The sequence below is a fragment of the Gossypium hirsutum genome, chromosome A11 (genome assembly GCF_007990345.1).
Source record: "Gossypium hirsutum isolate 1008001.06 chromosome A11, Gossypium_hirsutum_v2.1, whole genome shotgun sequence".
Classification (NCBI taxonomy): domain Eukaryota; kingdom Viridiplantae; phylum Streptophyta; class Magnoliopsida; order Malvales; family Malvaceae; genus Gossypium; species Gossypium hirsutum.
In genome coordinates, this window is record NC_053434.1 from 47126166 (window position 1) to 47139220 (window position 13055).

General features: G+C 31.9%; 1 protein-coding gene across 1 annotated transcript; it reads right to left on the reverse strand.

Moving 5' to 3' along the window:
* Positions 1 to 4596: 4596 nt before the first annotated feature.
* LOC107905621 (uncharacterized) lies at positions 4597 to 5484 on the reverse strand. The gene has a single exon (XM_016832318.2). The coding sequence runs from the start codon at positions 5327 to 5329 to the stop codon at positions 4712 to 4714; it is 618 nt and encodes a 205-aa protein (XP_016687807.1). The 5' UTR covers positions 5330 to 5484; the 3' UTR covers positions 4597 to 4711.
* Between the last annotated feature and the right edge of the window lie 7571 nt (positions 5485 to 13055).

Genomic DNA, 13055 nt, shown 5'->3' on the forward strand with positions numbered 1-13055 from the left:
ATGGGAGCTTTTGATTGTTGTAATCAGTGCAAGTAGAGAAATTCATACAACAATAATTTTAACATTCAAATGATTTAAATGAGAACTTCCAAATAGTTCAGTAACCATTTTGTATCTTTTTGAATTTGGGTGAGCAAAACGTAAACTTACTAATAATTTAATGACTTTAGGTGTAGTTTATTTTTTTTAAAGTACAACTTATAACTATATCATATCAACAATTATTTTATATCAATTATTATAAGTATTGAATTTTAATTTTTATTATATTAAAATATATTGAAAAATATTTATTTATTATGTTTTATTAACTTTGAACTACTTGTTAACTTTTTTTTTTAAATTTTTTGGTACATTTAACTTTTCTTGATTCTTAATCCTTAGTTAATTTTATTAAATTAAAATGTAACACCCTATACTTGGTCTGACCGTTGACTCCGAATATCAGGATGTCACACCACTGTCACACATTAAACTCATAATAATTTGTCATGTTATTAATAAACCATTCTTTTTAATAAGCAATCACATGAATTTTAAGTCCAACATACATCAATCAACATTAAAACATGCTCAACATACTTCAATGATACTAATATTAACAAATATACATGCTTTTGAACCACTTAAAAAAAATTCCTGAATAAGTACATAGGTATCAATACTGTAGCATAAGTATCGATATTTCTCTTAAGGGGTATCGATACCGATTGGAAAATCAATACCAAATCAGCATTCTATTTCCCGTTTAAAAATCAAAACACAAGAAAATATCGGTACATTTCAAGAAGTATCGATTTTATTACCCCAAGTATCGATGCTCGTGATAAGGTATTGATACCAAATTATAATACTGACTTCTTGCACATTGAAATATCACAAACGTATCATTTTTAAAACCCGAATCTCGATACCTCTGCTCCAGACCACAAAAATAAGCAGTTTAAAGCAATCATTCCAATCTAATTTAAGTCCATTCAACATGCAACTTATACCACATCAAACAATCGTCAAAACGACTATAGTATTAGTTCAAAACACCGAAAATATGTCCAAACAAGAATCAACATATCAAGATCCAAGTCCTTAAATCTAAAGCAAATAAATCATGGAAACATCCTAAATATCATGGCAAAACCCAACAAAAAGTCTGTCACATTGCCTTTATTTCCCATAACAAAAACGAAAAATTAAACACCTATGAGATAATGTGAAAGTCTAGCTTGGATCACTCCCTCTGAACCACATTGCTCACACCGGAACCCAACTAATTAGTAATGGTTTAAAAGGAGTGGGTGAGCTTTACAAACTTATTAAATGATCAGAATAGCTATCACGCAAACATGTCATCATGCATTATCGAAACAACCATTTAGCACAATTACAACATTTCATACTTTAGTTACATATTACCCATTCATACATTATCTATTGATTTGTTTACATAACAATCACATATCATTTAAGCATATATCATAACACTCATAAACACATTTATAGATAATTTGGCACTTGAATTATGAAACGTAAAAGTAGACTCTATCACCACTCATCGGATACACAAATCTCCAACACACCAAAATACTTATAGAGTCAAACATATCCTCAAAAGTGAAACATAAAGCTAACAGTCTCTAACACACCAAACATGTCTTGTTGAATGGAGCTTAGCTCACATTCCCTTATCTTTCCAACCTATCCCAGGGCCTCAATGCCCAAAAACACAATACATATAGGTGAGTACTCAGAATCTTATGGTATGCCAACTATATCCAATGGTTTCAAAGATCACAAGGCCCAAATATTCGTTATTAACACACACATTAACTTATCGTTCACTGCACTTATTTATTGCAAATATCACATTATAAACACAACATTATTTCTATCATTTAACATGTAAATATGCCTACATTTACACTTTAACAACGATAATCATGAACACATAACACATGCTTTAGCATCTCGTCTCAGTTCACATTTTCACAATCGCACTAGCACATATTTCACAAATTAAATCAAGAGTACAAGAAAGCTTACACTCAGAATTTAAAGTAGGGTTTTAGGCTACTTCTAAATTCCCAATTAATGCAATGAATTGTGTCCACAACCAGTGATTCCACACATTCGCCAATTACGCTTTCATCGAAATGCTGAAAGCTCAAACTAGCCTTTCCTTAACTCGTGGAAGGTCCTAATGAATCCGAAGATTCAACACAATAAATCACACAACAATACAATCAACAATTAGCTAAGGACTCAAGTAACTAAAACCTTTGACATAGCAAACTTAAATTTCAAATATCTTGGTCTATACTTAATAGTTTTGCCTAAAATGAATTCCATTCATCTAATTATTCACCTACGACAGGTTCTCAACCTTTAAACTACACAAAACTACCCAAAACATGGTATCTGAATTTTCGACATGTTTATGGTAATTTTCATAAAAATCCATTAAAAGGGTGGAAATCTTTAACAAAACTTCAAAGCAAGTTTATAAACCTTCTAATTACATCATAACTAATTTAAAAACAGTTTGAAACCATATTTTAAACCCAAATCCTAAAATTCACCATTAACGACCCAATTTTCGGGTTTTATTTAAAACATGTAATTTAACGGCTAAAAATTTAGTTTTAAAGACTAGATAACATTAAAAATTAATGGGTAGACAAATGGTTACCTTCGATGGAAGAAAAATGAGCTTTTGGTCGAAAATCTGAAAACCTGAAAAACCTACAAACTTGACAATGGAGAAATCTATAGTGATTTGGGTGTTTTTCTTGGAGTAATATGGAGGTTTAATGTTGGGAGAATGAAAGAAATCAATGGAATTAGGATTTGAAGAACAAAATCAAATGCGAGAGGCTTGGGAGAGCAAGGGGCGACACAACAAGATGAAGAAAATCTATCGTGAAAATAAAACTATAGATAGGGGATATTAGGTTGATTTCAAAATTTGATTTAACTGCTTTATAATCAGTCATTATTTCAAAATTGAAAGTCTTTTGAACAACATTTTCAAAAATTGATTAAATTTTCAAAATGCCATAGACAAAAGCATTTATGAATACCATACAAAAGAAATTCTCGAGTTCACTAAAGCTAAAATTCTTAAAATATTCCTAAAACTCCTACGCCCAATTTTGGAGTGTGACATAAAAATACGCTTTATTTATAAATTTATTATAATCTGAATAATTTATAGTATTAATGAAATATTATTTAATCTTTATTTAGCATTTTTTTAACTTTGATGTCTTTTTTAATTTAAAATTTTTTAACTAATGTATTTTTATGTTTCAGAATTTATTTATTTTAATTACTATCAAATTACTTATTAAATTATTTTTAATTAATATTTTATTAAATTAAGTAATAAGTAAATTCTTATTAGAAAACAATGTCAATAAAATAATGCTGCTAGAAATGAGACTAAAAAGAGCCTAGTACACATGAGATTTGAATCCTAATTTACTATTTTTGGACCATTAAAGAAGAAGAAGAAATGTAACAAATACGGTAAATTTTTTTTAAAAAAAAATGTTTTAATGATTTGTTTACTAAATTATCAATGACTTTATAGATTAGGCAAAGTAATTGAAAATTGAAGGGTCATAATATGGTGTTTTCACAAAACATAAGATAATTTTTGAGGGTAAAAATTAAACATAAGTTTTTTTTAACAATTATGATATTATCTGTTATTTTTTAATATAATATTTAAAATTAAACATAATCCTTTTCCAATTCATAAATAAGAAGATAATGCGCTTCAGCATACTCGAACCCACGTTATTTTCTATTGATAATAATGATCATACCAATTAAGTTAAGACTCAATCGACCATTTTACTATTAAGATATATTGTAAATGAAAAGTAATAAAAATATCCGTATTTCATAAATTATGTATTATTGAGTATGTTTTGAAAATCAATCCAAGTTATAACTTTATATGTTAATTACATTAATTACTTAAATTTAAATAAATTTATTCTTTATTTATCATTTTAATGCAATTAAGCATAATATGTCACTCCGTTTCTTCCAAGGCAAACCAAGTTTAAGTAAAACGTAGGTTAAAAAATTTAAAAGAATGTTTTTGGGTAAACTAGTAGTATTCATACTCATAGTAGAAGAACTGATGCAAGCAGCAAGCTATATATAATGTAAAATATATTATATGAATATATATCTACACATTAAAGTTAAAGCTTACACAAGAGGAAAATGAATTGTTGTGATTTAAATTATGAGAATAAATTTGATAAGAGCATTCTAAAATTTTAGGTTTTAAATATCAATTAAATTTCAACAATAAAGATCCATATTTAATCTATTCTTTAATTTTAATTAAATTATTTAAAACTTGATATATAAAATATAAAAAGAGCAAATCCTGAAGTGGTGAATTTTTTGGAGTGTTGAGCTTTAATTGTTTGTTGTTTATGAGATTTTAGTTTAGATGTGTTGTATGTATTGTTACTGAGAATTACATGTAATAACAAAATTCATTAAAATAAATGAAAGCTTTGGCGAATAAATAAATATAAATAAGTAAAAGAATTTAAATTGTAAATTTAAGCCCGATTGAATCTATAAAATGTAAATTCGAAAGAGTTAAATAGAATGAAATCTCTCTCTACATTGTTAATTAAAAGAAAAAGAATCTCTCAACAACAAGTTAAACATTGTTTTTAATTGGCTAAAGTGCTTCCATAGCAGCCGCTAGTGCAAATATTTCATAATCTGCACAGCTGCAGCACCCTCCACCAACATCTTTGCATCCACATCCATCCCAGCTGTTCTTCAAACTTTGTTTTCTCTTCTTCTTCTTCTCTGTTTCCACAATTGCTGGACCTTCACCTAATTTCATTGATATTTGTATTGAAGGAGGCTTAAGACTTTCAAGAACACAATCATTCACGGACATGGTAACCCAATACTTCTCAATCTCCATGTTTGGTGATTCTAAAACAGCCTTCCATGGTATTTCAGCTCTTCCCAAAAGCTTTGACTTCCCCATCTTTCCAAGAACTGTCATCATTTTGCTCCTGCAACGGAGCTCAAAAACTAGGGTTTGTTGCTTCAGGCCATTGATAGATTCTTGGGTTCCCGAGCATTCCAAGGAGAAGGATTCATTCCAAATGGGGTCCAACTTTGAGGAGATCTCATGGCTGTCTACTTTAACTCTCTTGTTGCTTCCTGCAAAAAGATAGTATCTCACAAAAAGATTTCCAGGGTACTTTAGCTCTATGTTTCTGGCTTGCAGGACTTTTAGTTCACAACAAAGAGAGGGAATAAGGAAATGAGGGATACCCATTGAGAAAAAAAGATTTCTTTGCTGATTACAATAATGGATTTTTGGTGAGGATTTCTTTGTGTTAATGAGTTCAGATTGACAGGTTATATATATAAGGAGGATAATGGAAGGAAAGTGGCAGCGTCCACTCAGAGGCTTAATGTAGTTTTTAGTGCAAGAAAGTGAATTGTCCACTAAAACAATTACTATATAGTTTGGAAATCCTATATAGGCATTTATAATGTGAAGTGAAAGATCCCAAGAGATTCTGTAGATAGCATTTTTTAATTAGAATAGGTCCCTTATTAACCTCGAAGGGCTGGAAAATCATAATTTGACCCCTGCAAAAGTAAATTGCAACCATTCCATTGGACTTGTTTGCTAGTATGATATTTTTTTTAAATCTTTTTGCTTTTGATTAACTCTTAAAATCATAGATAAGACTGGATAGATATGTAGGATTTGAGTAGATACGCTGTAATCTGTGTTGATCAATTTTAAACCAATAGCTTTTGGTGGGCACAAAGCAAGCAAATAGAACAAATTAATAACACAATTGGGTGCGAAATCTTAGCCAAATCTAATTTGTTTGTACTAAAAGAAGGCTTCACATCCGGGCTAGGCCGGTTTGGCTCAACTAAAAAGTCAGGCTTACTTTTTAGGTCTGACTTTGGCATGACTCGAAAAATGGGTTTAAAATTTTGCACAAGCCCGACCCGAATAAAAATGCTAGCATCCGGGCATGACCTGGCATGCCCATATTAAATTTTTTATATTATTTTTATATAATTTTTAAATATATATAATACATCAAAAATACTAAAAACATCAAAATAAATATTTCCCAACAAATTAAAAAAAATTTTAAAAAATATTTAGACTTAAATAATACCAAGATAAATGCAACTTAACAAGCAAATACCTCTAAAATAATAACAAAATTAACAATAAAATAAGTTTTATATAATGTCCAAACAATAACAATAAAATAGTAGCAACGTAATAGTAAAATGGTAGCAAAATAGGGAGAAAACAACAAGAAAATAACATTTAAAAACAAAACAAAACAAAAAAAAAAACATATTTGTTTTGTCCTTTAGCGAATTTGGGTTAGGTTGGACCTAGGCAAAAAATGTCTTACCCGAGGCCCGACCTGTTTTTTGGCCTTATTTTTTTGTCCAAGCCCATTTTTCGGGCCTATATTTTTGCCCAAACCCTCCTACATTTCGGACGGGCCTTTGGGCCGGGCTAGGTGGCCCGACCCATGATCAGATCTAATCCAAAAGTTGGTTTTCCTTTATTGGGTTATTGGTTGATTTATATAAACAAGTGGAGTCTTATATTTAAATTGATCAGTTCACAACTGTTAGTGCGAAATTTCGGTGGGGAAAATCTCAAACACATCAATGGAACACAAATAACAACTCAAACAGAAAACAAAGTAATAGGACAAGGCTACAAGGCATGTATCAAGCCATTATTTTTAAAGTTATATTCGCCCTCACCTATATTTGGTGTGCAAATGAGTTTCAAGCAAACGAACGTCGAGGATACAATGAATCTCGGTGACTATTTACGTTTTGCATAGATGAAAATAATCCACTAAGCATTGAACAGAGTATAAAAAGAAAATTAATTTCTATAAAGAACAATCTAATAATAGTAGAAGATGGAGGAATGATAGAAATAACTTTTTGAGAATTTTTTGGGTATGTTTTTTAATTGAAATCCCAGTTCTATTTATATGAACTCTCATGTCTCTTTATAGAGACATAACTTTCAAGGTGTATTTTAACTTTCAAGTTGTATTTTCTGAATAATCACATCGTTAAAAAAAACATAATTATTCAACTAATATCTCATAATTAATCAAGTAATAGTTTTTGTATAGTTATAATTCTTTGTAAAAAAACAAGTGATATAACTCTTGATCAATAACCAAAAGATATTACACCCTTTCATTTATAGTTATTGGAACATTATAAATATTTGAAAATGTCCAACAACCAATGTAACACCCCAAACCCAGCCCGGACGTTATGGACGGATCTGGCGCATCACATTGAAGTGTTTTAGCGAAAACCTTGTTTTCATTGAAAACCCTTCCTTGAAAAAAAATATGAACCCTTAATAAACTTATTAAACTCTCTTTTCAATCACAAAAACCTGTTTATGACGTATGATTTTATGAAAACCTGTCACTTTAAAATTTAGTTACGGAAACGTAGTATAAGAAAAAACTATGGTTTAAAAAATCCATGTTCAACTTCTCGTAATTACAACGCATAAAAATAATAATCCAAATAATAACAAAAAAGGAAGCCCTATTACATTCCGATCCGAAAAGTACTTAATAAAATAAAGAACTTATATGCTTTTAAAAGATAAACAAGTCCAAGTTGTCTTGCTAGCTGGCCACCCAGAGTCCCTCCAACATCGAACCTTCTACTGAGCATCACCTGAAATAAAATAAAAGAGGGGGCGAGTTTTTACAAACTCAGTGTGTACAACCCTCGACAAGTAACAAGCATTCAATATTCACTATACATCAAACATGCAATGCAATCCAGTGCAATCCCATCCCAATAATCCGTCCGCTACACACCAGCTCCGTCCCCCGATACACATCATGTGGGGATATAAATATCGACCCACCCAACCGATACACATCCATAGTAGCCCGGTTGCGAAACTACCTTCATTTATACATTGGGCTTAAAAGCCGTCGGTGGATCCACGATTGTCAAGCAACCATGCGATCCTCATATACTTCCTCCGTTCCATAATTCCCAACCTCTATGCAACCTAAGCAGAATATCATATGTGTGCAGCAGATATGCATGTAACATCCATAACCCTTACATTTAACACTTTAGGGGTAATTTGGTCATTTTTGCCCTTAGGGGCATATCGATAATTTTTCCTTTATTGCGGGTTTTTCACTTACCTTGGCCCATTGACAAATCCCATGAGCTAAGATGAACGAATACTATGCACCAGGTAGGATTCCAGAGAAGAGGAGGTGGGTCATTAAGACCGCTTAAGTACCAAGCTCTCCTTAGATCCAATCCTAGACATGCATATAATTGTTGCCACACCTTAACCCTATGACTTGTCCACGGTCGCATTAAATTAATTAAGTTTTATGTAGTCATCATATACTAGACCCAAAACCCCATACAAGGCCCAGACGAATTCACATACCTGTATATGGTCCACTAGACCCAATTATATTCACATGGCCCATTAGGCCCAATTCACATTTATATGGCCCATTAGGCCCAAATCACATTATATTCATGCTCACATACGAGTTCCTATCACATAGCATCAATGATCAATTTTTGGCCTATTATGGGCCTAACAGCCACCGGGCCCATTAAGCCTATTCTGGCCCGGTTGGCAATTCACAGCCCAAGTCTATGGAGTCACCCATGGGCCTCAGATAACCTATCGGTTTTCTCCTCACGAGTGTTCATGCACTCGCAAGACTATCGTAGCCAAACTTTCGGTCTTTCAGCATTTCGGCTTTTGCCTATCTACTTGTGTGTGCAGTGTATGTACACACCTGGTAAGCAAGCGTGCTGCGCTTCCCTTAGTCACCAACCTACAAATGATATCACCCTTCAATTAATCGTATGCTTAATACATATTTTACCTAAAAATCGAAAACTCACCTTAACCTTACCTTGAACACCAATCCCTAATAGCTTTTCCTTGATCACGTACTCCCTAGATCTGCATTAATCTTACTCATTAGAACCAAATACTAGGGGACTAGCATCCAACACAATTCACCCCATTATCTCACTTAAGACCATTCAGCCAACTTTAGCCAATAAGAGAGGAATACTTACCAAAACCTTAAAACACCTAAGGAGCAATTCGGCAGAGAGCTAAAATCCGAGATCCGATACTAATTCCCTACCAAAGATGATTAAAAAGAGTGAGGGAGGGGAGTAATCAATATTAACAATACTAACCGAAAAAGAGATAAGGTACTTACACCAAAAGAGTAATTGGCCTAAGGGAGATTCGGCTTTTCGGCTTTCAAACTAATATGGTGAATAAGGTTTATTTGGCACAAATTAAAGAAGAAGGGCAGAAGAAGGAATCGGCTAACCCAAAGGGTAAATCAAAAGAGATCTGAGGAGAGAAGTAATGGAAAAAGAACCAGTTAGCAAAGATGGAAAAGCCAATCGACACTAAAAAAAATAAAGAATTTGGCATTAGCCTAGGATCCCAAACTCAGCACATATTTATAGCCTCTAGCCAAATTGCCTAACTCTCAATTCCCAATTCAGTTCTATCACTTCCCCCTTCTCATCTCCTCATTTTTCTCCCTGATAACTCCCTAATCTATCTCCTAAATTTTCTCTTCTGAACACTCCCCTTATAGTCCATTTTCACGCCACTTCCAACCTTCTAGAAGGCCAAAACTAAACTCCTAAAAAAAATACTAAACTAGGATTCGAACCTCGGATCCCCTTGCTATCTACTAACGCCACCTCCCTACACCCTAAATGGCGTCACTTAGCCACTCCTCCATAAGGCTTTTTGATACCATTCTCCCCTATCTTTATTTAAAAGCCCAACTACTTGCCATTAGGGTTCTTTTAATAATTTAATTAAAATTCTTCCACCACAAAACTCGAACCCAGAACTTCTCCAACAAACCTAGACACTTCAAATTCCTTAAACCCTTAAAGCCAACAAGTCATTTGTCATTTTCTTGCTCACTTAAAAATTTTATGAAACCTAAAGCCCAATTCATCTAGGCCCAAAATTCGGGGCGTTACAATCAACACTCATTTTTAAAATATTTTATATTTTGATAATTTTGTAAATCAATTTGCATAAATGAATGTGTCTTACGATTGAACCTTTACTTAGTGAAAATATGTTAAAGTTAATTGAAATTACATGGCAGACTAAGCTTTGAATCAACTATTCTATTTGATTAACCAAACACATCTCACACAATGATTTCGACACTAGTCAATGCATAGTATTTAGGGACACTATTATGGCAATGTGTCTGTGTTCTCTTTTCATGAGTTTTTATGAGCCAAGCCCTTGAACTCCTAGAAGAGGCCACACTTTACACTCACATAAGTAGATCCCATCAAGAGTGTTCCCATAATTATAACACTAACAAATTTGTGTTATGAGTCTATTAAAAGTACATTATTCATCCTTCCCTATCATTACTGGTACCTAGCAATTTAATTTTAGGATAGATTTATTTATAGTACTAGAAGTCGCATGCTAATGATGTACTTTGTCTCATTGAACTCAAGACTTGATGTTGTACCAAGCGTTAAGTCAAGTTTCCATCATGAATGACTCTAATTAATGAGCTTGAGTCCCATTCCTTTCGAGGTCTTTTTGACTATATCTTTAGCAAGACTCTTTGTAAAAGGATACGCCAAGTTTTCACTTAACCTCACATAATTAATGGTGATCATTTCGTCAGAGATTAATTGTTTGACACAACTATGTCTTAATCCAATGTGTCTAGACTTTCCATTATATAATGGGCTATATGCCTTTGTTAGAGTAAGCTCACTATCACAACAGATAGAAAGAGGTTAAATTGGTTTAGGCTATATAGGTACACCATAAAGCAAATTTCTTAACCATTCCACTTCTTTAGATGTAACAACTAATGAAATAAATTCAACTATCATGATGGAACCAGTAATACATGTTTGTTTCTTGGAACCCCAAAAAATGGCATATCCACCAAGAATGAAGATCCAACTAGTAGTAGAAGCATGATCTTCTGTAATCCAACTAGCATTCAAATACCCTTCTAAAATCGAAGGATATCTGTTATTAGCACAACCCATAGTTAATAATTTTCTTTAAGTACTTAAGTACTCTATTCAAAGCTTGCCAATGCAAACTACTTGGATTACTTGTGTACCTACTCAATTTCCTAACAACATATGCAATATTTGTTCTTGTGCAAGTTATTATGTACTTGAGACAACCACTTAGACTTGCATATTTCAATTAATCAATTTTCCTACTAGCATTAGATACTAATTTTATTTAAGGATCCATGGGTGTGGATGTCGGCATACAATTGAAAATATCAAACTTTTTAAGCACATTTTCAATGTAATGTGATTGTGATAAAGCTATAATGCTTTTCTCTCGAATTATTTTAATCTTAAAAATAACATCTATTATGCCCACATCCTTCATAGCAAAGTTGCTTGACAATTTTTTTTTGTTTTCTATTTATTCTAAATCCGTGCCAAATATGAGCATGTTATCTACATATAAACAAATTATGTCACCTTTTCCATTTTCAAATTTGCTATTTATGCACTTATCCGATTCACTTATTTTATAGTAATTAGCTAGAATAACCTTGTCAAATTTTTGGTATCAATGTTTTGGTGTTTGTTTAAGCCCACATAGAGATTTAATAAGCTTACATACCTTATGCTCCTGTCTTGGAATAACAAATTCTTCCAATTGTTTCATGTACACTTCCTCTTCTAATTCACTATTTAAAAATGCAGTTTTAACATCCATTTGGTGAACAACCAAATTATACATTAAGGTAAGTGATATTAAGAGTCTAATCATAGCAATTTTTCCTACTGGAGCATAGGTATCAAAGTAATTAATGCCTTGCTTTTGTGTAAAACCTTTGGCTACCAACCTTACTTTAAATTTATCAATGGTTCCATCGACCTTCATTTTCTTTTTGAATATCTATTTACAACCTATTGGTTCAGAATTGGTGAAAGAGCAACTAAGATCCAAGTTTGATTTCTCATCATTGAATCCATATTATCATTAATAGCTTCTTTCCAAAAAGTAGAATCTTGAGATTTCATTGCATTTTCAAATGTAATAAGATCAGATTTCATATTATAAAAATAAGCTCATTAAATATGGAAAATATTTTTGTAACACCCCTCATTCGTATTCACTGTTTATACAATATCAAAGCATTTAAAATATATGTACAATGAAACTTATTACATACGAACTTACCTCGGACGCTAAAACGGTGAAATAGGTCAATTAGTCGAGTACTTTGTTTTTCCCCCGATCTAGATCTGAATTTCGCTTTTCTTGATCTATATGTAATCAAAATCAACTTATTTAATTACCTCTCTGTTCAATTTAGTCCAAAATTCACATTAAGGCACTTTTACATATTTGTCCTTGATGTTTCACTTTTTTTACAATTTAGTTCTTATTTCATAAAATCACAAATTCATGCAATTTAATACCAACCCATGCTAACCAAATTTCCCTAGTATACATATCAACCCATATTTTTCATTTATTTCACATTTTAACTACAAAGTTTCCACATTTCACAATTTAATCCCTAATTTGCATGTTCACTAAAAATCAATTAACAAAGCTTGTATAACTATCATCAAACATTCATTATCTATCATCAAACATAAAAATATTCATAGATTTATCTATGAAAACATCCTAAATCTTTAACAGTTTTGCAAAATAGTCCCTGGGCTAGCTAGATCTAGCTGTAACGATATCAAAAACACAGAAATCATTAAGAACAGATAAAAAATTACTCATCAATTAAACCCCAAAGTGACCGAACCCTAGAAATATCTCATGGTGTTTTTCATCTTTTATTTTCGGTGGTGGTTAATGGAAAAAGATGACAACCGTCTTTTATTTTACTTAGTTTATCAATATACACCCATTTACTATTATAACCTTTATAATCTTTCATAATTTCCAT

Bases quoted from the DNA above. Each gene is read 5' to 3' on its own strand.
- LOC107905621 (XM_016832318.2), bottom strand. From the start codon at position 5,329: ATGGGTATCCCTCATTTCCTTATTCCCTCTCTTTGTTGTGAACTAAAA.